Source organism: Papio anubis, chromosome 8, assembly GCF_008728515.1.
Source record: "Papio anubis isolate 15944 chromosome 8, Panubis1.0, whole genome shotgun sequence".
NCBI classification, from domain to species: Eukaryota; Metazoa; Chordata; class Mammalia; order Primates; family Cercopithecidae; genus Papio; species Papio anubis.
Genome location: NC_044983.1, coordinates 8617157 through 8638925, shown reverse-complemented (window position 1 = coordinate 8638925; position 21769 = coordinate 8617157). Strand labels below are relative to the sequence as shown.

Sequence of the window (21769 nt, the reverse complement as noted above, 5' to 3'; positions counted from 1 at the left end):
TTTGGCAGAATTGGGCTGTGGGGTGCAAGTGCCAGGCAAGTTTCCAGTCCTTGCCAAACTGCATTTTCTAACTGATGAAAGATCTGGCATTTTATTCTTTTCCGTTTTTTAATTCACTGGGTTTGTTCCCTTATTCTTATGAACTGAGATACCTTGATTGCAGAGATAAGTTGAGAGTGGCTGACAGATGAAAATTTTCATTGATCTTCTCTCTGGCCCCTGCCATTCCCAGCCCCTTGGCTTTGGAATGAAAACTGTAAGTCAGGGACACCCACCAAGTGATGGTGTTAGAGTTACAGTTTGTAAAACTCTTCCGTTACCATCTCTTTATTTGAGCATGGAGACAGGCTCTTTCTGTAACTTTTGTGGCTAAATAACTTCTTCAGAAGGCAACTCATTTTTGAAATTAGACTTGACTTTGTTTCATGAGTTTATAAAACTTACGATTCAGGTCCACACTGCCTACTTTTGAATTGGGTCTATTTAGATGTCAGCATGTACAACACAAGAACAATGAGTTCAGTGTCTGTTCTGTTCTTCATGGTCAGGATTTTTGTGTTTGTTTTATCCCCTGTAAACCAAGACATTTTCAATACAGGCTTTCTGACAACTAACGAGAGGGATCATAGGGACCCTATAGTCTGCCCTTCTAGGCTATTCTCAGGCCCTATCCCACCCAGGCCTCTGTTCTCCATCTTCTTAAAATCTTCATCGATCCCCAAGTTAGCTGCCCTGGCTGGCTTGTGTGTGTCTACGATGATAGAGCTATCAGCACTGCCATTTCCTGGCCCGTGTGGGCCCATGTGAGAATATGGGTGGCCAATAATGCTGTCACAGCCTGGGAAAGAGACGGCAAAGGGGAAGAGGCAGCCACTTGAGACCACAGAGCCAGAGTTGCCCACTCCCAGCAGAGCTCGGAGACCACAGTGCCACTCCTGCCCATTCCCAGCAGAGCTTGGTGCCATTCTCAGATCTCCCAAGCTGACCCCAGGTGTCCATACTTTTATGGATTAATACCACCAGGGTGTTGAGCTAGATTTGGGCAATCAAACAAACAAAAAAATGTGTATCCCAATTCCACATAGAGTGACAAGCCTATGAGCCATCAAATTAGGAATTACTATCTATCTATCTGAGACAAAGTTTCACTCTGTCACCCAGGCTGGAGTGCAGTGGTGTCATCTTGGCTCACTGCAGCCTCCGCCTCCCAGGTTCAAGTGATTTTCGTCCCTCAGCCTCCCGAGTAGCTGGGATTACAGGCATGTGTCACCATGCCCAGCTAATTTTTGTATTTTTTGGTAGAGAGAGGGGTTCGCCATGTTGGCCAGGCTTGTTTTGAACTCCTGGCTTCAAGTGATCTACCTGCCTCAGCCTCCCAAAGTGCTGGGATTACAGGCATGAGTCACTGTGTCCCGCCAGATTGGAAGTGATTATACCCACTTTATAAAGTGGTGAGGATGGTATGTTTTGATTCCATTCAAAAGATATTTACCAAGTACCTCCATGTTCAAGGGGGAGGGAATGTAGAAGCAACCTATATACAGAATTAAAACCTGCAAAGGCAAAGAGCGTCTCGCAGCAGTTTCTCTGTTCACTTGGTCCCTACTTGTCTTCACAGAAAGAACAATTCTTATGTGGGAATCAAAATGCTATTTCTTTGAGAAGAAAGATGGCCCTGATAAGAAACACAATAAACACGTTGATGTGGAAACAGCCTCCAACATGAAGTAATTTCCAACTGATCAGATCCTTAATTTAGATGCTAAGCAAGAGGTTGTCTATTTGTAGGGCTCTGTGGATTCCAGAGCCCCCCCACCCCCCGGACCTACTGAATTAGGGTCCTTAGGGGTGGGGCCAGGAAATGTGAACTGTTTAAAACTCCTGTATTAGGCAGTTCTCGCATTGCCATAAATACCTGAGACTGAGTAATTTATAAAGAAAAGAGGTTTAATTGGCTCATGATCCTGCAGGCTTTACAGGAAGCATGGTGTTGGCATCTGCTCGGCTTCTTGGGAGACCTGAGGAAGCTTCTGATCATGGAGGAAGGTGAAGGCGGAACAGGCACATCACATGGTGAAAGCAGGAGCAAGGGAGAGAGAATTGGGGGAAGTGCCATACATTTTGAAAGACCAGATCTCCTATGCATTCAGAGTGAAAGCCAACTTATCACCAAAGAATGGCCCAAGCCATTCATGAAGGATCTGCCTTCATGATCCAAACACCTTCCACTAGGCCCCACCTCCTGGACTGGAGATTACATTTCAACATGAGATTTGGGCAGGGACATATATTTAAACCATATCAACTCTCTAAGTGATTTTCATACGGAGCTGGGCTTGGACATCTCAAGGTAGTAGACCAGTACTTAGTCTTGGGCGTCAGACAGACTTCGGTACCTGTTTGAGCCTGGATAAGTAACTTCACCTCTCAGTCTGTTTCCTAATCTATAAAGTGGATCTAATCATATGAACCTCAGAGGTTGATGGTGTGACGTAAGTGAGATGACATGTGCCAAGCTCCCAACTTGCAGTGTTCTATCTGCAGCTCTATCTGCAATGGGCATGAATGGGCAGATGACTTGCCCAAGGGATGTGAACATTAAACAGTCAGCTGTTGATGAGGAAGGCATGGCTCAGGACAGTGCCAACTAAGATACATTTAGAACTCTGTTTTCCATCAATGCATTTCGTCACGTGACGTAAGCTATGCCTCTTGGGTGGTGGGCTTCCAGCCCAAGGTTGGGGGCTTTGGGGAAGCTTAACCGTAAGGTCCTTATCTAGGAGAGTTTTTCCACTGCCATCTCAGCTGTGTGTGTCAGCTGGGTTCAAGGAGTTAAAAATGTCTGATTAGTAATCAGCTGTGCAAAAGCAACGCTTTTCATTCTTCAGTTCTGTTCTCCAGTGTATGGAGATTTTTCAGCTCTTCTGTTTTCATAGGTCTCGCAGGCATGGCCTTGAGCAGCAGTTCTCCGACTTTTTGGCCTTAGGACCTCTTTGCACTCGGAAATTATTAAGGACCGCAACAAACTTTTGTTGGATATTTACCAGATTAAAAATTAAAACTGAGAAATTAAAAAAACCCAAGCACACATTCATTCCTTCATCCTTCAGAGTGATGATGTCATCAGAGTCCGTGTAGCTTCCAGAAAACTTTACCTGCACTCATGAGAGAATAAGAGTGAACAGGGAAATACATCTTAGCATGACGATAAGAATAATTTTGACCTTGTGGATCCTGGAAAAGATTCTGGAGTCCCCGGGGGCCTCTGAGCCACACAGACCTGCTGATCTTGATTGCACAGGTTACCCCACCCTGTTCGTCTGCCTCACAGAGAAGCACAGAAGTCAAAGCTGAGGCCATTGTCTCACTGAGCAGCACAGCTGGGGCAGGGTCTTAGGGAAGGCGTCTGAGCCCAGCCCAGTTCCCTGGCCTTACAGACGAGGAACCTGAGCCCCAAAGAGGTAAAGCAATGCTCCCAAGCTCACACAGCGTGGGTGCCAAGCCCAGTTAATAACCCAGAGCTTCTGCCCACTGGACTTGCCCCTGCATCCCGATTGAGTGACTTAGGGACCGGGCTCCGGTGAAAGACAGCTTGGTTCCAGTCCCAGCCCTGCCACTGTGTGACTCTGGGCAAGTGTCTTAACTTCTCTGGCCTGAACTTTCTCGTACATAAAATGTGGATAATAAAAAATAGCTGCTTCATAGGCTTGCTGGGAAAATTAAATGAGATAATGTGTGGAAAGGAACTGACATCTCGCATAAGCATTACACACACACACACACACACACACACATTTTAGCTTTACAATTAATTCTTAGAGGGATACATTTGTAATATTATAGCAGTCACTACTTCTAGAAATCATGACCAGCTTTTCTTCATCTCTTGGTCTCAGTTGTTCCTTTTCCCAACAACCTTCAGGCTTGCTCAGCAGCATCACAGGGGAAAGGGATTCCAGGATCCGTGGTGAGAACACCATCTCTATCTGCCTTCCCAACAGACTGAAGGCAGAGCTAAGATCAGATGTAATTAGTTTACATGTCAGACCCAACAATCCATGCTGTATGTCATGCAGGAGTGATCAGTGATTTCAGGGTGGAATGAAACCTCATAATGAAGCAGTGAATAGTATTATTGCAGTTGAATAACCTGCAGCATGATGTATGATGATTAGAATTTGTTTCCGGCATATGGTTTTCTTTTTCTTGTTTTCCCCGCAAAGTGGAGTGTCTGCTTCTGTAGCACCATCCATTTGCAAACTGCGTTCCCAAACCACTCTTTGTCTCCTACATCAGTTCGTGGGAGAGCTTAGTTGAGGGTAGGTAACCCAGTTCTCCTCATTCAACAAATGTAAACATAGCACTTCACATTTGTAAAGGGTGGGGGGTCCCTAGTGACCTGCACACACAAGTCAATAGATTTCTGATGAAAAAATTTTAATATTAAAACATCATACATAAATTTGAAGACTTCATATGCAAACAGCAACAAAACCAAAAAATAACAAAGGACAGAGATTTTAAAATAATCTCTTATAAATAACTAGTTTTATCTACCCAACCAAATAAAATAATTTGCTCTGCTACCTCAGATCCTGTTCAGACATATGTGGGTATCAATAATGAATGAATCAATTGATTCATCCTCAGTCTTGCTGAGTGTCTCTCTGGGAGTTACCACTTGTGGCTCTTGTTTACCCAAAGATCACTTTGAAGATAGAACATTCTATAGTCCCAGATAGCATCATGTTGCCTAGGATGACATATGATCCATATCTCTAAGCCACAGGACTGGACCTTCTCCCTCTTGCTAAGGAAGTTGCATGTATCACCCAAAAGATGCTGGCTTTGAGCTGAGAAGACCAGGATTCTCATATTGTCCCTTGTACTAGCAGCAGTATGATTGAGGCAAGTGCCTTGATTCTCTGGTCTTCCTTCACCCCATCTGTGCAGTGATCTCTCAGCAGCTGTTTACCTCTAATGGTGGTGTGTAGAGTGATGGCTGAATCCCTCCACCATCGGGCATTCAAAGCCATCCATTTCCACTGAGGCAGGTGGATCACAAGATGAGGAGTTCAAGACCAGCCTGGCCAATATGGTGAAACCCCCTCTCTACTAAAAATACAAAAATTAGGCATGGTGGTGGGCACCTGCAGTCCCAGCTACTGGGGAGGCTGAGGCAGGAGAATTGCTTGAACCTGGGAGGTGGAGGTTGCCCCGATCCAAGATTGTGCCACTGTCATTCCAGCCTGAGTGACAGAGTGAGACTCCATCAAAAAAAATAAAAAAATAAAAAGCCAGCCATTTCCAATGGTCTTGAGGTAAAGGAGTATGTTGCATTAAATAAGGATCATTAAGGATCTGAATGAGCTAACTACCATGAGTTTGAATGAATCTAGAACTTGATCTCAGGTTTGCATGTCAGGGATAGTTCACGAACACATTCTCCATTACCGTGTGAGGTGGTGTGCAAGACCTCAGGTTCACTCTTGGGCCTAGGAATGACTGCAGTGGACATATTTATTCTTCCTTAGTGTGTCAGATATCTATCACAGTGTAACAACCTACCCCAATCATGGTGGTTTAAGACAAAAATAATTATTCTTGTGATTCTGTGGGTTTGCTGCGTTGTTCTGTCGATTTTGCATGGACTCAGTCATGGGACAGCATTCGGTTGGTGGGTCACCTGGAGGCTGGGCTCAGTTGGGATGATCGGGCTGTCTGGACTTCTCTCTCTCTTTCCGTGGTCTTTCCCCCTCAAGGTTAGCCTGGCCTGGATTGGCTCTAGAGATGATGGCGCCATGCTGAGCCCTAATTCCAAGTGCTTATCAAGCCTCTGCTTCCTCTACTGATGTTCCTTGGTTAAAACAAATCGTATATTCAAGCCCAAAGTTAATGTGGGGATGGGGACTGTCCCTCTTAGTGTAGATACCAAGAGGTGTGATTTGTCGAGGGTGTTAGTGTAATGGTCTTCCCGCCTTAGCCTCAGTTTCCATGTCAGTTAGATGGGAATGGGTTACTAAGCATGTAAGGAGGGCCAGCCAGAGTTGAGGTGTTTCCCGTGTCACATCCATTTCTAACTGAGTGTGTGATCATAGGAGTCACATTCCTCATGAATAAAGAAGTCTTGGACCAAGTGATCCAAGGGACCACCATTATCACCACCTGACTTCAACACATACATACACACACACACACACACACACACACACACACTTTCATCTCTCACACAGTGTAAAAATCAAATATGATTGGAAGAATCTTCAAAGTGGTAGAGGACTATACCAATGGGATGTATTATTACAAATAATAATTATGAAGAATTCTAATAAATATATTTTCCAAAAACTTACGAGAGGCTAAACATCTCTATTACATATTGCACATTTAAAAATAATTACATTGTGAGAAGTGCCTTATTCAGGTTTCCGTTTCTTTTCTGGTGTTTTAAGCTCACTCTAAAAAGGTTTGGCAAATCAAGATGTGTTTGCATGAAACTAAAGGCACTAGGAGGAGACTAAAAGGTCAAATCTACCTTTTAGTTGCAGCCTGTGTTCAAAATGGAGGCATTTCAGCTCACTCAAGTCTTTATTTAGTCTAACCACTTGGCAACCTACTTTATTTAGTCTAATCACTTGGCAACCTACTCTAACCACTTGGAAACCTACAACCTACATACAGAATCATAGTTCAGCCATCCATTCCTACCTTCCTAGTGTTTTGTTTATTTGCTTGGCTCATTGTGTTGTGTTTATGTGTACACGTATGTAAGGGCAGCTCAACTGTGACCTCTTGTACAGTGTTCCGAATTTACCAAGTTCCCTAAGGATACCAGGCCATCCCTGGCCCTCTTTTCTCTTATATGTGGGCAAAGACTGAGTGACTTGGGGTCCTGACCTCAATAAATGTAGTCTTATTCTCACCCATTCCTTTGCTTATTCACTGAACCTAGTCCTGAAGCGATGGGACTGAAGATTCAGAATCAGCTCTCACCTCTGCGTGGATGACTTTGCACTCAGGATGCACTTTCATAGCCCTGCTCATGGCTTATAAGGTCCTCTCTAGTATGGCTGCTGGCTCCCCATTCTCCTAAGTGTAAACACCCTCCCCCACTCCGGGGGCTGTCCATCCCATCATGCATCCACTGCACCCCAGCCTTCATAACTCACATGCTGATAGGGAAATAAACAAAGACCACCAAATGGAAAGAAGCAAAGGTTCTTGAATCAGGGCTTGCTACAGCTAGAGAGCCAGCCACTAGCACTTGCATACGGCAGAGACTCAAAGGCAGGCAGAAGAGAGAAAGCTCCAGAGTGGAAAAGAGGGAAAGCTTCAAGTATGTCCTGATTGGAGGCTGTTGGCCTGGGGAAGTTGCAGGTAGGCTAACAATAGCCTACCTGTAATAATAGGCTAGGGGCACATATTTGACTTTCTTGGGTTCTAGAATTGGAAGCCAGGACAAAAGTTAGGGAAACTGTCAGGGAAATGAATCAAGTCCTTGTCATTTGGGGCTGATTGCTAAAGGGGTTGTTGTTTGGCTTCCTGAACTAGTGACTATAAACAGTAGGTTGGCTTCCTGGGCTGGTTGCTGCAGGTTGTGGGCCAAGGTTCTGTTTTCATATAGTCAGACTAGTGTCCCTTTGTATCTTCAGCCTCTCGCGATTCCCCCAACCGAAGGTGCTGCTGTTCCTTGTTGCCTGTGCTCGCAGACCCTCTTTCCACACTCCATCATTCTGGCGGAAGCCCCTTCCAGTGTGTTTTCACAGCACCTGCACTTTGATCACAGCACATGTCCCCTTTATATTAGTCATTACTGGTTCATTTTCCCTTTTGGTCCAAACACTCCTTGAGAGCAGGGGTTTTGTCTCGTTCATCACTGTATCTTCCCTAGTCCCTTGCACCATGTCTGGCTCCAGTCAGCTTATAGTAAATGTTGATTAAACAAATGATTGATGAATACCAAATACAGCCTGATAAATCTCCCCCTTTCCACCGTCTGGTCTGCATTTCTCCCTGCCTTACAGATATCTGCAACTGGATATCCCACTTGCATCTCAAAATTAACATGTCTAAAACCAAACCTTTGATCTTTCTCCCAAGCCATTCCTCCTTGTGATGTCCCCATTTGTAAATTCCCACCATGTTCACAAACCCTGTACCTTATCCCCTGCAGCTATCAGTGGGTCCTCATCATCTTCATCTCTTCCATTTCTGTTCATTCCTTTTTATTCCCACCTCAGCCTTTGTTCTGGTTTGGACTCTGACCTCATCCTGCCACCTGATCACTGGGTTCCAGTCTCAGTCACCCTCTCGAATCCATCCTCCACGCCATCCCGAAGTTCCACTTTGCTTATGCTTCTGCTTTGTGGGAAACCCTTCTGTGGCCTCACATGTCTCAGCCTAGCATTCAGAGCTCTCAACCGTATGAAATAATCCTGTCCGTAGTGCTCATTACTCCTTGCCACGCACTTGACTTTTCAATCCAGTTGCCCTAGTTGTCATTTCTAGCACATGCCTTTTCCTCCCCTCTTCTCTGCTGCCTTTACCACCTCCGCAGCCTAAACAAAGACTGAACATTCCCTTGTCTCCAATGGCAGTTACAGCTACTACTCTGTACAGTAGTGATTGATGCGGTTGTCTTCTTTCCCTTACTGAACTAAGCTCATGGAAACATCCACCCTCGCTTGTCTTTGCCATTTATAGAGTAGGCAAACGGTAAATATCTGTTGAACAAATGAATGATGCAGCTGGTCATTGCATCTAGAATAACCCTCACGTTAAGATGGGTTCATCCTTAGATGGATTGGGGATTGATGAATTCAAACCTGCAGTTAAGAGTTTGCTTATAAATCGTGTGACCTTATAGACAGAGTAGCAGCCTAATTATGTGTCTGAACCATCAGTGTTTACTCAGTCCTTCCTTTTGTAGTTCTAGTAAATTGCTTTGTATTTGAATCCATGCTAGGGCCTTCTCTCTGGATATTTTTGTTGTTGTTGAGGCCCACACCAGCAGCATGGCCAAATGCCTATTTCCCAACTTATATCCAGAAATTATTGCCTTTTTTTTTTTTTTTTTGGACACAATCTTGCTCTGTCATTCAGGTTAGAGTGCAGTGGCATGATCTTGGCTCACTGCAACCTCTGCCTCCTGGTTCAAGCAATTCTCCTGCCTCAGCCTTCTGAGTACCTGGGACTACAGGCACGCGCCGCCACGCCTGACTAATTTTTGCATTTTTAGTACAGACGGGGTTTCACCATGTTGGCCAGGATGGTCTCAATCTCTCGACCTCATGATCCGCCTGCCTCGGCCTCTCAAAGTGCTGGGATTACAGGTGTGAGCCACCATGCCTGGCCCTGGCTTTTCTTTAGTAGAAGTTCAGTTCATACTACCTAGTAGAAATTCAGTTCATACTACCAAGGCGTCTAAAATATTTATCTCCTTACTCATTAAAACTCGGCAGTTACACGTCAGACTGGAAAGAGGGATAGGTTGGCAGAATTGAGGACCAACAGGTAGCTGGGATCTGCAGGGTCTTGGCAGGAGAAGGCTTGCTGGGGACAAGGCACATGGGTGTGCGTAACGATCTCAGAGACCAGCGTGGTAGAAAAGAGGGAAACAGCCGCCCTATCTCTCACGAGATCTAAAAGAGCCTGCCAGCTTGGTATTTTGGTCCCTGGATTTACGTATCTGATGAAGATAAAACATTCAGAGAATGCCAGCGCCGTGTAGAACACCAGCCTAAGAGAATGGAATAACAAGAATGCTGACAAAATTTGAATAATCATATGCGATACATCTATTCATTCTAAAACATGATTAGATAATGCAAATTATACATGATAGTCATAAATTAAAACAATTACAAATAAAACAGAATACATTTATTGTTTAAATTGCTGAAGTTTATATTTAGAAATTGCTTTTGGTAACATCAACATTGACTCTGCTGGAGGATTAACCTTTGCTGTCATAGGTGCAAAGCAGCCATTTCGAATGGTTTTAATAGCAATCTGTGCTTCTGATGCAGTGAACTGGGTTTTTGCTCCGCCGTGCTCTTCCCCATTCTCTGTGGTTTTATCATCCTTGGCCTGCACACATACTGTTCCCTTTGCCTAGAATATCTTTTCGTTTTTTATTCATTCTTCGGGATTTAATGAAAACCCTGACTCTTCTGTGAGGCCCCCCCACATCCCTTTGATATTGCTTTTCTCCTCTGCTTCTGCGTGGCATCTGACACGTTTGCTAACGTGCGCTCGTGACCTTGAACATCCCTTGAGCACAGGTCTCTGTTCCCCTCTGGAAGCCTTCCCTGGCTCCTGCCTCAATGATGAGGAAGACCCTGCCTGAGTTGCTTTTGTGGCCTTCGTCCCTTCTATGCCTAGTATGGGGCCTGGCGCTCCTTGATTGGAAAGCAAGAAATATTTATTCAATGAAATGTTACTAACACAAGCTGGGGCTCTTTTAGTTCTGAGAAAACTGCCATCTCCCCGTTACTGTTTTGGCTCCTCTAGCCCTGTGTCCTTGATGTCTGTACCGGTCACTCCTGAGTTCTCTCTGTGAGGCTCACTGCTGCTAGCATGTCAGAGCCCAAGGGCATTGAAGGGCCTTCCCCGTCACCCCCTTGTGTTACAGACACACATTCCAGAGAGGTGGACCCTCGCTGAAGGTCACAGGTTCCTTCCCAGCTACCACTGAAGCTTGTGGCTTGGTTAAACAGGCCTCCCTACGTAGAAATGATGGACTCTTCTGAGTTGAGAGACTCAGATTGTACTTGAAACTTTCCATTCTCCAGCTGGGCCATTTGGGGCACTTCCTCTTTTTGTGTGAAATCATTAGCCACAATCCAGAGAGCTACGAGTGGAATTTGGTCTGCAGTCTTTGTTTCTTTCCTTAAAGTTTGAATTCTGATGCTTTTCACAAAGACGCCTGCTTTGCAGATAGCTCTGGTCCCCACCGTCCATCCCGACAGTTACTGCATCTTTGGGAAACTTTGTGTTTCATACTCACAGCGCTTCTCAGCTTGCACTAGCCATGTTCCAAGTCTTCAGCCGCTGCACGCAGCCAGCAGTTAGATTTCTGGACCAGAGAGCGCCGGCTGGATGCTTCTCCCTTCACTCGTTAATGGTTCTTGCTGGCTTCAGAAGGATTTAGATCTGACACTGTGGATGAAAAGGCCCTATAAAGCCCTTCCTACTCTGACGTCCAGTGAATCTACTATTAAGATGGATTTTAGAGTTGAATGAGTCCAGGACCACCATCGCTGTCTCACTGAATTGGAGCTCACTGGTCAGTAGCTATAATGTTTTAACTGGAACCAGAAAATAGCTCTCAAATTTGCAGAGTCAGCTTTGCTGGGCTTCAGGCTGAGTGGGCTCATAGCTGGTTGGCCCTGTGTCTCTGGCCTGGGCACGGTGGCTCCTTGCCAAGGCCGGCAGCCCTTGATGACGGCAGCACGGAGCAGACCGAGCCCCCAGCCGACTCACCCCTGAGGCCTCGCACCTCCCGCTTCACAGCAGTGTGCCTTTTCTCTTCCAGTTCCCAGGGTTGCTTCAGGCTGTCTCAGCCCTCCGCACAGTCAGCTGTCAGGGAGGGGAAGTAGCAGGTCCAAGGCAGCCAGAGGGCTTCCCACTGTCAGCCCTGCCTGTGGCATTCCTTAAGGTGACAAAGAGTGTGTTTTTAAGCCACCCTCCAAAACTCTTATTCCCCATGAATTCTCTGCAGCTGCTCCAGAATTGACTATAAAGAGAACCTTGGTTAAGCTGCCTATGCAGCCAGAAGGCTGTGAGTCAGAGGACGTCCTGCCAAGTGCAACCTGAGATGCTTCGGTGGAAGCTTGTTCCTCGATGGTGACACTTTGTCTCCAAGCTCATCCATTTGAGTGAAAATTTGTCTCTTTCCCTCCCTCATGCTTGTCTTTACCAAAAAACATCATGTAATGAATGATGGTTGTTTTGGTCTGAAAGAGACTTTTTTTTTTTTTTTTTTGAGACAGAGTCTTGCTCTGTTGTCAGGCTGGAGTGCAGTGGCATGATTTTGGCTCACTGCAACCTCTGCCTCCCGGGTTCAAGCGATTATCCTGCTCCAGTCTCCCTAGCAGCTGGGACCACAGGCGTGCACCACCACGCCTAGCTAATTTTTGTATTTTTAGTAGAGAGAGGGTTTCACCATGTTGACCAGGATGGTCTTGATCTCTTGACCTCATGATCCACCTGCCTCAGCCTCCCAAAATGCTGGGATTACAGGCGTGAGCCACTGTGCCCGCCTGAAAGTGACTTTTATTTGTATAGATTCTCTCTGTAAAAATTGAAAGGTTTTTGTGAACGTCTGGTACTTATAAAATACTTTTGTAGGGGAGGATGGGAGATGATTAAACTACTTCCCCATTTAGACAGTGCCACCCATGAGAAGACTTGTGGTCTGGATTCGAAGATGGCTATCCACAGTGAGATGACTAGAAGACAGAACCTCTCAAACTTTCATGTTCACCAGAGTCACCTGGGGATCTCGGTAAAATGCAGATTTGGATACAGCAGGTCTGGATGAACCCGGACTGGTTTTCCTAATGAACTCCCAGAAGAGATGCAGGTTTTAAGGCTATGAGGTGCTTCTCTGGACCCTGGCTGTCCGACGGCCACATTTAATGAGAAGAGAACACAGCTGTGTGGTCGTTGACTGTGTTGAGGATCACACTGACTTAGAAAGTTATGACTTTAATGTTCCTTAGTTGAATCACTAAGATTTCTGTATAAAACAGCAGAAAATATGGGAGTTTGGAGAAGGGAGAAACGAGCTGGACGAAATAGCTTCCTAATTCCCGATTCATCATTGGGCATCAGCTATTTTGTGTGCCGGTGCCGATAAGCTGGAGCACACTTCGTGAACAGAGTTCTGTCCTAGCTGGACAGGATGGAGATGTCGTAGGGTTCGGTTCATGTAGTGAATTTTTCCTGAATCTTAAATTCTCATATATAAAAACATGTAGCTGAGCAGACAGTACAATAATATAGAAAAAACTATGTGTGTATGTGTGTGTGTGTACCCCATGAGAAATGTTTTTGCTGGTATGTGAGAGAGAAAATCCAGTGTTTGGAAAGAGCTCTCTCTGTGCTTTGGGACCACAGGTTTGGCTTGGGGCAGGGCAGCAGAGTTGAAGAGGAGGCAGGGGGCGCAGAAGGAGGCCGTCGTCCCTGTGCGGCATATCGGGTGTTACTTTTATGTTGGTGAAAGAATGATCTGAGGAGCCTGCTTATCAACGTGGAGAAGATTGCAGCTGCAGTTTGCTGGTTAGTCTCTGTTCTTTTAACGCTTTCCTGAAGTGCCATTTTGTCTCGGTAAAATGCTCCCTAAAAATACTCAAATATTTTTAGTTGTAGAGTACAAATCAGATTGAGCTGCACATTTCCCTGGTGAGCAAAAGTGATGAGTTTGTGTTCATTAACTCGAGGCCATCTGGTGCAGACACGCTGCCGTCTGTGAATCAAACGTGCATCAAACTCCAGGGATCAGAACGTGTGCCAGAGCCAGTGTTTTGGAGAGTCAACAACAACCGGGGGAGAAAGAGACCCCGGCTATATTTTTCTTTTAAAAAATCGGCTCTGCCTTGCAGCGTATCAGAGCATCCCGTGCTGCCCAGCTGATGAGCCCGCTTGCAATCTCTCCATTGCCCATCTGAACTGTCTTTGGCGTGTGCTCTGAACTGTTTTGAGGTGTGTCTCTGGTTGAAGTCATCTTGCCCGATGCCATCTTCATTTGGATGCGGGGAGAGGTGGAGAGAGCATTCCAGTGACTTTCTTTGCATTTTCTGTAACCACAGGCCAGAGCCACAGACAGGCGTGGGCACACGTACACACACATTGTGAGACAAAAGAATTGTGAAGCAAAGCAATGCTCAAAGTAGTTGACATGCTGCAGAACATTCTCGGGAGAACTGCCTTCTGCAAATAACCAATTTCCTGAGGAGAGAGTGCTTCTTGCAGTCTTGCCAATAAAAAGTCACTCAGCAGCAGCTAACTTTCTGTTTAGCGTGCTCACCAAAATATATATACATGAAAGAAATTGCTACACTGATCTGGTACTGATGACCACCAGGGCCCTCCATGGCATGTATAGAGGAGGGATCTGGGAGCGTCTGGGAGCCTCCTTGGAGGTTCCTCCCACTTCGGCATCCATAAGTCCTGTATTTGGTCCTGGGGGCCCATGTATCTGTGTTAGCAGTCGGTCCCCTGCAGAGCAGGACAGCTGACGTTTCTGTGATGAGATGCAATTTGCTGTGTAGCCTCTGTACCGTCTTTCTAGCTATGCCTTCTCCTTTAGGTACCCGAGCATGTTTAGTGGAAGAAGAGAAGACAGACTGGGCTGCAGATGGAGGGATGATGAGACTAGGGACTCTCCCTCCCTGTCCCTGTACCTGCCCACCGCCTCCTGTCTACATCCTGAGATGCCCAGCAGGGACAGGGTTCCACTTGGAAAGTTCTTTTGAATCTCACACAAGACAGTAATAAACATAGATGTAGAAACAACAAGACATTTTACCATGTCTTGTGTCATGTAGGAAACTTTACATTTCAGAAAATATAAAGAAAAAAAGATGAAGCAAAGGGCTTTAGGGATACAATGGACCTTATTATGGAAGGAAAGCAGTGCTGTCATGAGAGCTAAAAATGAACTATTTTCTTTTTCCAGTGGGTTAACTTTTAAAAGTGCATGTTACGTAGTGCCCTGCATTGCAGCGTATCCTATTATAACCTTACCAGCCCCAGCTCCTATCACTGTTTCCCATGTTTGCTAATATGGTAATCATGAAATAGCACTTTGTTTTTTGAATCTTTGGTTAGCATCAGAGTTTTAATTTATTGTTTGCTTTTTGTTTGTAAGCCCTAAATGAAGGTTTCTTGCACTTAGGAAAGCCCATCTTCCAGTATGCAGACAAGTTAGCTCACGTCTTATTAAGCCATTTGTTGAATTACAATGCATTTGCTATAGCCTTGATCTCTAAATTGGTGGAATCCACACTGTTGGCAAGATTCAAGGGTAGCACACACCCTGAACACACAAATGCGAGGACACACAGCAAGAATGAGTAAGCAAGAGAATCAGGGGAGTTTCTAAGGAGCTTTCTGGAGGAACAGAATTTTGTTTTAATTTTTGATTATGCAGTTTATGTTTATAGTGGAAAACAGATAAGAAGACAATAATAGTACCTTTGCTAATCATACTTTAAAACATTTTGATATATATGCTTCTATTCCTTTCTCTGTGGAAATAAATACCTTAAACAATAGAATCAGTATATTCATGAAGTATTGATCAGAAAAATCAGATCAGAATGATTACAAATGCATTGGTGAAAATATTATCAGTGACAATATTTGTAACATGCCTTTTCACTGATTGATATTTCATGAATATCTTTTCATACCGGTTATGAAATCAAGATGTATATATATGTATATACCAGTTATATAATAAAATGTTATTTTATTACATTCTCACCACTACGTAGTCTCCTTGAATGGATATACCATAGCTTATTTAACTGCTTTAGTGTTGTCTGACATTTGGGTTGCTTCCAGCATTTCCTGCTCATAAATGCTGCTGTGATGAGCATACTTGTAGCTGAATCTTTTCATGCATCTGTAGTTAGTTCCCTGGAATAAGTTCCCAGAAGAGGAGTAGCTGCATATATGTGTGTGCAGACTTTATGGCTTTTGATTTGTGTGTGTCAGTGGCATAATGTATTTTCTTCACTGGCATTTAGCATACCATTAACCTGTGGTAGTCCATAACTCTTCACTGTGTCAGGGCAGGGTTCTGTGCACCTCCTTTATCAACCTGTGACCCCACGATGCCCCCAGCCTTTCCAGTGCCTCCTCTTCCTGCCCAGACCAGTTCCTGGCCCAGAGGCCATGGCAGCTTGCAAGGAGGTGCTGAGTATTGATGCCTGTTTGCAAAGAGGTGACAGCCGTAGATGAATGGAGAGGAAGTAGGAGAAAGTCATTGTCAGAGACTCCTGATTTCTCACGCAAGCTTTATCACTGATAGATACAGCATTTGCCCAATAGTCCATCACTTCTTCAATTCCCAATTTCCAAACCAAAGCAAATGAAGTCATTAAAAAGAATGATGCATCTGAGGGTATTTCAGAATTCTGGAGATTTCTGAGTCACGTGTAAGGAACAGAAAACCTGGCTTGGGTGGCATGCCGTGTCAAAGGAAAAGAACTGCAGTGAGGTTGGAGGAGTGGGCTCACCTGATGGATGCATTTGTTCAGTACACACATGACAGGGGAAGGTCTGGGCTGCAGAAGGACCGTCCCTCTGTGGGGTCAGGCAGTCAGGGTGGCTCTTGCAAAGTGGTAGCGTCTGATTGTCCTGGCTGCTGGAATCCTAGTAGCTTCAGATGCCAGATGGGTGCCCTTGGAAGGCAGAGGATGGGTGGTGGTCTTGGGTGAGGGGCTGCAGAAGCAGGTGGTGGCCAGGGGTCTAGCCAGGAAGATGCCATATCAGGGAGGCCCAGCCATCAGGGGACTAAGGTTCAGGGTGAAGCCTTGGAGGTTCCTTGGAAGTCTAGAGATAAGGAATGACTTTGTTCCATAGGCACCGGACTCCTGGAGTCTCAGCCATAGGAAACTGGTATTCAATACTAGAGCTGGGATTGAAGAAAGGGCCTGTTCACAAGGAATCCAGTAGCAGCCCAGGTCCTATGTGGTACCACAGTCAGAGTGGAACCACCATCCCAGACTGCTGCACCATTGACCTGAAGCCTCTTCATGTATCTGGGGAGCTGGGACTAAGTGGTCTGTGCTATGAGGGTTCGGCAGCCGCAGCACCAGGGGGTGTGGACGTTCACTGCTGGTAACAGTAGTTGGCAGCCTTCTTTTTTGGCTTTTGTCTAGATCAAGCTTAGAGCATCTATGTCATTTTCCATTTGGTTACTCAGTGGCACAGATTTTATGGGAAAGGCAGACCTTTAAAAAAGTTTGTTTTCTTGTTTTTGTTGTAAAAAAAAAAAAAAAAAAAAAGAGATACAGAAAGCAATATGAAGTAAATGTGTGGCTTCATGATCTTATGTAAGCCAAACACCCTTGTTACCACATAACTTTGCTAGTCCCCCTAAGAGCCCCTCCTCCATCTGCCCCACCCCAGTTACAGCTTTACAGCTCCTCACCCTTCCCAATTCTTGTAACAGCCACTTCTATGCATTTCTTTATGGATTTGCCACCCAGGTGTGTGCTGTGGACCAAATGCTATGTCCCACTCAAATTCCTTTGTTGAAATTTTCACCCACAAGGTGATGGGATTAGTAGGTGATGGTGATGCCTTTGAAAGGTGATTCAGTCATGAGGGTGGAGCCCCCATAAATAGAATTAGTGCCCTTGTAAAGAGACCCTTTGCCCCTTCTGCTATGTGAGGACACTGTAAGAAAGGAGGCAGTCCCTCACTAGACATAGAATCTACCTTGATTCTGGACTTCCCAGCCTCCAGAATGTGAGATATACATTCCTGTTGTTTATAAGCCACCCAGTCTATGGTATTTTGTTACAGCAGCCTGAACAGATGAACACAGTGTGCACCTTCCTTGCTGCTGTTTTTGAGCCTTGCCCATTTAAAAAAAAAAAAAGGGATGATGTGTCTTTGAAGTCTCCTTTAAAACGTGCAGCTTCCCCTCCCTCCCTTCCTTTTTTCCTGTGGGTTTTTAATCTGCAGATCCCCATAAACTGGAATACTTGAGCAGTTCCTCTGTCTTTTGTATTTCCTGCACATTGGCAGCTGCATCCAGAGGTGTGGACCAGACCCAAGTCTATCTCTTTAACAAAGTAGTGGTGCTTTTCATTGGGAAACCTACGCTATGTGGTTTTTGCTCCTTTTTATGTTAACATCCAGTGATGCACAAGGCACAGATCCATCACTTTACTGAGAGTTGCAAAATAGTATAATTTCAACTCTATAAATTTGTTTTCATTTATTAGTTGGGATAATTTTCTAAGAAGGAGCTTCCATGTCATTTTCCATTTGGGTACTCAGTGGCACAGATCTTACAGGAAAGTCAGAATAAATGCTTAATGCTTTCTCTCTACCCACTTTTCGGGACACTGGTTTGGTTTCTTATCATCCTTAAGACTGAACCAATTAGGTCTTTTTCAATAATATTATGAACTCATGGATTTACACGTATTTGATGGGTTTCAATTCATCGCAATTACTGTCTTTATTGCAACTCATATTTTCCCATCTTTGACCAGCTGGAGCTTCTTCACTTTGGCTCTGGGGTTCTTTTACCATGACCTTAGGAGCTTTCCTATCTTCTTCACCATCTGGTATAGGCTCATGTTGTCTATTTCCTGCCCCAGACCTGGAATCCACCATTTCTCTAAGAAATCTGGTTTCTTTTAACCAGAAAAAAGTATTTCAACACCAACTGGGGCAGCATGGATGCCTATTGCTATTGGTTTGGTCATTATTTCTAGTTTTTCCAGTGGACGCAGCATACGATGTGTAGTGTGTATGTTGGGGAGGGAGGGGTGTATCAAATACTGTGTGAGTTCAAACTGACATTTCAGAGCAAATTCAGAACTGTATAGTTTTCACTCAACTACTTTTATATTGCATTTGTATCTCCTTTCTTCCTAACCAAGAATCTTGGTCTTTTTTTTCTTTTTTTTTTTTTTCTTTGAAACGGAGTTTTGCTCTTGTTGTCCAGGCTGGAGTGCAGTGGTGTGGTCTTGGCTCAAGTGAAGCATTTTTTAATCCCTCTCTTCTCTTCTTTCCCCTCAATTTTTGTGGCTGTGTCATATTTGCATTATCAGATCATATAAACTAGTGGTTGCCAACCTCCGGTTCCGGGCCATGGCCTGTTAGGAACCTGGTCACACAGAAGGAGGTGAGCCAGCAGTACCGCCTGAGCTCCACCTCCTGTCAGATCAGCGGCAGCATTAGATTCTCATAGGAGCGGGAACCCTATTGTGAACTGCACATGGAAGGGATCTAGGTTGTACACTCCTTATGCCTGATGATCTGAAGTGAAACAGTTTGATCCCAGAAACATTCCCTTATTCCCCCACCCCCATCCCCAACCCCAGTCCATGGAAAAATTATCCATGGATTCATAGTCTCAAGTATGTGATGAACTTTTTCAATGTGTAGTTTTGATTTCTTTTAATTTCAGGAAAATTGTCTTGAGTTATGTATTTTAACATTTTTCTGTCCCCTTGACTTGGTTTTCATTATCAGAAGCTGAGGTCCTCTTCTCCATTGATTGGATCTTCTTTGCCTGTCCTCAGTATTTGTCCCTTTCTCTGAGTTCCTTCTTATCTTTTTTTCTTGATTTTAAAAAACATATCTTTTTCAACTCCCATTTCCTTTAAGCAGCTTTTGTTTTATGTACCAGCTTTTATGCTCCTTCTAGTTTAGTTTTCATTTCTAACATTATGTTTTAATATTGTTTCAGGTCTTATATCATTTTTAAAGGCCTTTAATTCATTTTAAAGTAATATGCTGCATTTTTTATAGTTTTTGGGGTCCATCTTTTTGACATGCATTCATTATCTGTAGGGATGCTCTTCTCCTTCTCTCCTCCTCTTCCTCCTCCTCCTCTTCATTCTCTTTCTAATCCTTCTTCAGCTTTGTAAGAGATTTGACCTGAGTGTTTACTGCCACAGAGAGGCTCCTTCTTTTACTCCTTCCGCTGCTGTCACCAAGCTCCTGTCACCCAAGAGGAGGATGGTCTCAGAGGGAAGATGGTCTTAGATGGAGGATGGTCTCAGACAGAGGCCCTTTTGCAAAGTTTGCCTTGGGTTGTGAACAGTGGTCTTGAGTTTGGGGGAGGAGAAGTAGATCATGTGGACTTTCTAACCTTACAGCGCTGCTCCATCTTCTGTTGCATCCCACAGTGTTAAAACTGTGCAGCTGGTTCTCTGAGATGTCCTGTTTCTGTTTCCCTCCTCCACTTTTACCTGGTCGACCTCCTTCCTTTATCTTTGTTATTTCTATCTGCTCAATTTTGATTCCACTCCCAGCAGTGAGGCCCTGGACGTGTTCCTTGAGAGTTCCTAGGGACAGTGCAGCTCCAGTCTCTTCACCCAGGCCTCATGACACAGGCCATTGTGTGTGCTGCTGCTGCTGGAGTGAGCCAAGCTGCTCTCAGTGTTAGCCACTGTTCTCAAACTGGCCATCTGTGCCTTCCCGGGAATGCTTGTTGGATATTTTGGTGTTTTGTGCCCGGGTCCACCAGATGCCCTTTTGCTTCCCTCTGTTTTCTCTAGCAGAGATACTTTCCTCAACAACAATAACAAAAGGGCATGCCTTGTGGTTGTTTTCATTCACGAACTTGTATTTTGGAGTTACTGGGGATACCTTGTCACCTAGTTTTGTTGTAAATTTTGTCTGTGAGTTGTTGCTTATGCATTTAGTTTATCTGTGTGATTTTTCTGGGAGACATTGGAAGGATCTCATTGTAGCTGCCATCATCCCAGAGTCCCCCAGCAAGATTTTAAGCTGATGGGAGGCAGGGCCCCTTGCTGAACATCTGGCGGCACTTCACACATTGTTCTGTGTGCAACATGGATTCGATAAATGTGTGTGGCATACACAAAATTGTCTACCTCTGGGTTAGAACTCCAGCCCCAAAGCAGGCACAACTCTGGGCTTTTGCGTATCACATCCTATTTGCAGTTTATTTGGAAGATATTCATTTGGGCGACAGGGACGTGCTATCTGGGTCAGATCTGGGAGGAGTCCACCATCTAGTTGGGGAGAGTGGCTCTCTGCTGCCTGTGTAGGGAGATAATTAGTTGAGTTCACGCCTGCCACTCCAAACCAAGACCAGGGTGGAATGTACTTGGGTTAACCTATGACTCCCAGTACCTTTGTCTCTTAAAGTGATTTGTACAGCAGTCACTTGTCTGCTTCTTTGCCTAGGTCCCTAATTAAAGTAGTTTTCAACCCAATAAACAGCCTCACCTTGGCTGATAGAGTTGGACAACTCCTTGGTGGCCCCTTTCCATGCCCTCTCGGGCTCTGTAGCTCCAGGGTTAAGTTCCTGCCTTCAGCAGGGCCACCCACTGAAACATTTAATGAGGAGAGGAGTATTGTTTCTTGGAGACATAATTACCAGAGACACTTAATGCAACCTTTCCCGGGATAACAGGCCTTTTGAAATGCAATGTGTTGGGGGAAGATTTAGTCAAGCTCAGTGACTGCCTTAGCAGTTATGAGTCATGTTAATAATGTCTACATCTGCCTCCCCCAAAAGGCTCTAGGGTCTGTCTCCAAAGTTTATTAAACTTTTGTTTGGGAGACTTGTGCTTGAGACTTAGGGTTCTAAGTCTTTTCTTTCATTGTTTTCGGCTGTAACTCATGTGGTTGTGGCCCAGGGCAAAATTTTGAAATAGGTAACTTCCCTGTGCATTCTGCCATTACTGTAAGACCCATACGTCCTGATTGTTAGGGGTGCAAGCCTGTCCTTGCATTTTACCAGGATTCTTGAAGGCTGCAAACTCCAGATGTAAACACAAGCCACTGCTGGGAGAGCGTACTTGAGACATTGGAGGCCTCTTATGATGCTTTGCCTTCTCAGGACTCCTGTCTCCCAAAAACACAGCACAGCAAAGCCAAACACAGAAAGCACTTCTAATGAAAGACTTGTATTTAAACGTAAGGACCCACCTACTTAAAGTAACTCTTAAGAAAACCACTTTGTTAAATAAATATGACTTTTGTAATGCAAAAAACATCATCCTAACTTATTTGTTTTAAAATTTCAACTTTTTTA

At 44.7% G+C, this 21769-nt stretch overlaps 1 protein-coding gene across 9 annotated transcripts in view; it reads left to right on the top strand.

Moving 5' to 3' along the window:
* Positions 1–21769, top strand: part of MSRA (methionine sulfoxide reductase A) — a 390657-nt gene that overhangs the window by 276338 nt on the left and 92550 nt on the right. Inside the window, exon 6 of one of the 9 annotated variants that reach the window (XM_017961764.3) lies at positions 12390–17033. The exons of the other annotated variants lie outside the window; for them this stretch is intronic. Coding sequence (XP_017817253.2) covers positions 12390–12452 — 63 coding nt within the window. The 3' untranslated portion in view covers positions 12453–17033. Of the gene's footprint in view, positions 1–12389; positions 17034–21769 lie in introns of those variants that run through there. 9 annotated transcript variants of the gene reach the window in all.